General features: G+C 48.7%; 1 protein-coding gene across 1 annotated transcript; it reads right to left on the reverse strand.

Moving 5' to 3' along the window:
- Nucleotides 1–2,235: 2,235 nt before the first annotated feature.
- Nucleotides 2,236–3,129, reverse strand: LOC109780678 (uncharacterized). The gene has a single exon (XM_020339255.4). It carries the CDS (start codon nucleotides 2,985–2,987, stop codon nucleotides 2,601–2,603), a length of 387 nt encoding a protein of 128 aa, XP_020194844.1. The 5' UTR covers nucleotides 2,988–3,129; the 3' UTR covers nucleotides 2,236–2,600.
- Between the last annotated feature and the right edge of the window lie 1,014 nt (nucleotides 3,130–4,143).

Genomic DNA, 4,143 nt, shown 5'->3' on the forward strand with positions numbered 1-4,143 from the left:
ATCCGGGACTCCGAACAACATTCGGTAACCACGTACATACTTTCCCTATAACCCTAGCGTCATCGAACCTTAAGCGTGTAGACCCTACGGGTTCGGGAACCATGCAGACATGACCGAGACGTTCTCCGGTCAATAACCAACAGCGGGATCTGGATACCCATGTTGGCTCCCACATGTTCCATGATGATCTCATCGGATGAACCACGATGTCGGGGATTCAATCAATCCCGTATGCAATTCCCTTTGTCCATCGGTATGTTACTTTCCCGAGATTCGATCGTCCGTATCCCTATACCTTGTTCAATCTCGTTACCGGCAAGTCTCTTTACTCGTTCCGTAACTCACATCATCCCGTGATCAACTCCTTGGTCACATTGTGCACATTATGATGATGTCCTACCGAGTGGGCCCAGAGATACCTCTCCGTTTACACGGAGTGACAAATCCCAGTCTCGATTCGTGCCAACCCAACAGACACTTTCGGAGATACCTGTAGTGCACCTTTATAGTCACCCAGTTACGTTGTGACGTTTGGTACACCCAAAGCATTCCTAGGGTATCCGGGAGTTGCACAATCTCATGGTCTAAGGAAATGATACTTGACATTAGAAAAGCTCTGAGCAAACGAACTACACGATCTTGTGCTAGGCTTAGGATTGGGTCTTGTCCATCACATCATTCTCCTAATGATGTGATCCCGTTATCAACGACATTCAATGTCCATGGTCAGGAAACCGTAACCATCTATTGATCAACGAGCCAGTCAACTAGAGGCTTACTAGGGACATGGTGTTGTCTATGTATCCACACATGTATCTGAGTTTCCTATCAATACAATTCTAGCATGGATAATAAACGATTATCATGAACAAGGAAATATAATAATAACCTATTTATTATTGCCTCTAGGGCATATTTCCAACACATCACCCCCGGGGATCCTAATTTTGTCCCAAGCACAGGCTACATGAGGAGAGGAACCCAAAGCAAGAGAGAAAATGTTTAGCATGGACAAATCAACAGGAGTTTCCTCAGAAAATTTGAATGAGAATTGGAAAAGTGATCCAATTTCTACCTGCATTGATCCATTGACAGAATTAGAGTGAATTCCACTTTTTACTCTCTACTTATGCATTTGTGACACTAATTACCCATCAAATGAAAAATTGTCTAGATTACCCATTTAAAAAAGTCTCGACCCTCTTTTTCCGATGCATGTCATTTGGAAAGGTGTGAGGTGATGATTGAGACTCAAAAATATCAGGAAAACGACGAGCAATCGACCAGATGGTGAAGAGAAGGATGGGCATTATCATCGATGATGCCCTCTGCTATTTGCATATTTTGACGCACCACATAGACCTAACACGCCTGGGTATTCTAATGGAACATGCGGAATGCCAAAATTGGGTAAAACGTTGTTTAAAATTTAATATATAGTGTATTTCTGATTTTATTTCACTAAATGGGATAATAAGTATCATAAATGCACAACTATGGGGTAAAAAGTGGAATTCACTCAAAGAATTATGGAGTAGTCCTCAGTATATTCCACCAAACCTTTTTGCTAGAGAGCCATTGTGCACTGTCAAATACCATGGATTTTCTACCCCGCAAAAAAGAATACCATGGATTTTCTAAAAAAAATAAACTGGATTTTCTAAATTTTCTGGTATTCCGCATAACAGCACAGCAAACAGTGTTTAAAGCAGAGTTAACTGTCAATAACGTAGACACACAACGCTTATACACTTGAAACCAAATTATCGCGCATATACTTTTCACTGTAAGCCACCACTTTACGTTCAGCTTTTGCTGTGTGTGCCCGTCTGCTTTTAACTTCTTGCCCTTTGGCGGAGGATCGATCTGGCTGGCCACAAACCAAACAAAGGTGTCATTGCCCACAACAAACGCCACGGCACCACTATGTACTAGTACCACCTATGCGAACGACATTGATCCGGCAGCCACTATCGGCGTCAAGATGTTGTTCCACTGGTCCCTGCGTACATTAACCACACTCGATCTCATCCTTATTAACCAACACTGAAGCGAATCCGATTAAGACGCTGGCATGCATGTGACGAGTACCATCTGCCACTGTTGCGCCCATTGGGCCATGACTGTAAACTCTTTTCGCCTAATCGCATTTCCAGCTGCCCCCACCCCCCAGTGGCTACCTGGCGCTGGACAAGATTCAAGGCAAGAAAGAGACACGCAGGTTCGCACGCTCCGTTGTTTATTTCCCCCAGCTCATTCTCTTTATTGGTTCGTCCAACGGATCCAAAATGTCAGACTAAAGCCCTGTTCGGAGGCGCTCCACTTCACGACTCAACTCCTGAAACGGCCGCAGCCGTAGTTAAAAATCATGGAGTGGGCAAACAGGTACTCCGCAGATTCTGCGGAGCCGGTGAAGTGCCGAACAGGGCCTAAAATTGCTGACATTTCAAAGTTGCAACGCAACGCGAGCCATTGGGCGCGCTTTCACTTTGGCCCAACGCTGCGACCCAGGAATTGAGGACGAAGAGGCAACAAAAACAGAGAGAGACCAACGAAGCTATACATGCAAACCGACTACACCACGAAGCTAGGTGGGTTATCTAGCTGTAGATATCCTCCGGGATGCTGTGCAACGCCGGCGACCACCGTCCCGGGCGCCTCGCGGCAGCCTCGTTGGTCGCCGCCGCCGCCGTCTGCTTCTTCGCGTGCTGCCTCTTGATGGCGCTCACTAGCTGCTCCAGCGCGGGCGGCAGGACGAAGGCGCCGCCGCCGGCGACGGCCGCGGCCACCTGCTTGAGCTGCTGCTTGCTCAGCAGGATCTTGACGCGCATCGCGCCGCCAGGGCTGGTGGCCGCTGCGTCGGCGACGGGCGTGCCCGTGGACTGCTCGACGGCCGTGACCGTCTTGGCGTCCAGCTGCAGCCGCGGGCACCTCACCAGCTTCCTGGCGTCCCTCCTCGGGAGCTGCGGGGCGGCCTCCAGCTCCATGGATCTGATGCTGGCTTGCTCCTCCGCAGTCGCTTCTTGCTCACTTGCTCTCGTTTTTTCTCGTGTTATGGACTTATGGTAGGGTAGGAGTAGTCGCTGCTCCGATGGGCAGTGGCTGGAGAATGGATATATAACGCATTTCTGCGTGTCTGAGGCTAGGGTTTTATATCATATGCAGAGGCTTACGAGCGAGACAGCTCATAGGCAACTGTCCGCGTAAAGATCGGAAAGGGACGGCTTAGGTGGAATCTTTTTCTTCAAAAAAGAGATTAGTTAGTTGCGGGTGATTTAATATTTTCGTTACAGCACGTAGTAGGGCCCATGCATCACATGCTACCGGAGAAATTTCTCATGACTGGCACCACACCAGTGCCGTTCCCTGCCATGCCATGCAGGTTTGATCTGGATTTCATCGGGAGAGAGAGAGAGAGAGAAAATATTTCGCCCACAATGCATACATTTTCTAAGTATGATGCACCAGTAGTATTGCTCTGAGTATTGAACGTAGTTAGTATATGGTGAGGCCTTGTTGGATGTCAGTCATGTGATCATGTGCTTCTGCATGTATGCGTCTGTACGTTCAGATGAAGGACGCAACAGACGTACAGTACAGATTATTCGCAATAATAATAAGAAACAGGGAAGGAATATATCGGCAGGCTCACCGGAAGGAGCGTGTGGGTGTACCCTACATTAAATGGTATGCACGTCTGGACGTACGTACGTACACGGGGAATGGTTGCGATGAATTGTCACGACGTACATACGTGTCCGGGAAGAAGTGACCGCTCGACCGAGAGAGAGGCGAGGCAGGGACCAGCGGCAGGTTGTTCATTTTGGCAGCACGTCTCCACCGTCATATATGCCTGATGAGTGATGCCTGTGCACGGCGGGTGGACAGGGGCAAAATTTCGTGTGTTTTGACCCTTTTCACGTCTAAAATCAAGATCTGATTCTGTTATGGAAATTTTTTAAGATTTGATCCTTTTGCTACCGCCGGAGACACCGGCGGTAGATGTGTACAGGCTACCGCCGCCCCTCGTGGTGGTAGGTTCCCTGACGCCGTCTGGCCGCCGTTAACGGCCGTGTACACGTGGCAAAGGACCTACCGCCGCCGTCTATGGCGGTAGGCTATTGCAACCTACCGCCGGGCTCT

The sequence above is a fragment of the Aegilops tauschii genome, chromosome 6, assembly GCF_002575655.3.
Source record: "Aegilops tauschii subsp. strangulata cultivar AL8/78 chromosome 6, Aet v6.0, whole genome shotgun sequence".
NCBI lineage: Eukaryota > Viridiplantae > Streptophyta > Magnoliopsida > Poales > Poaceae > Aegilops > Aegilops tauschii.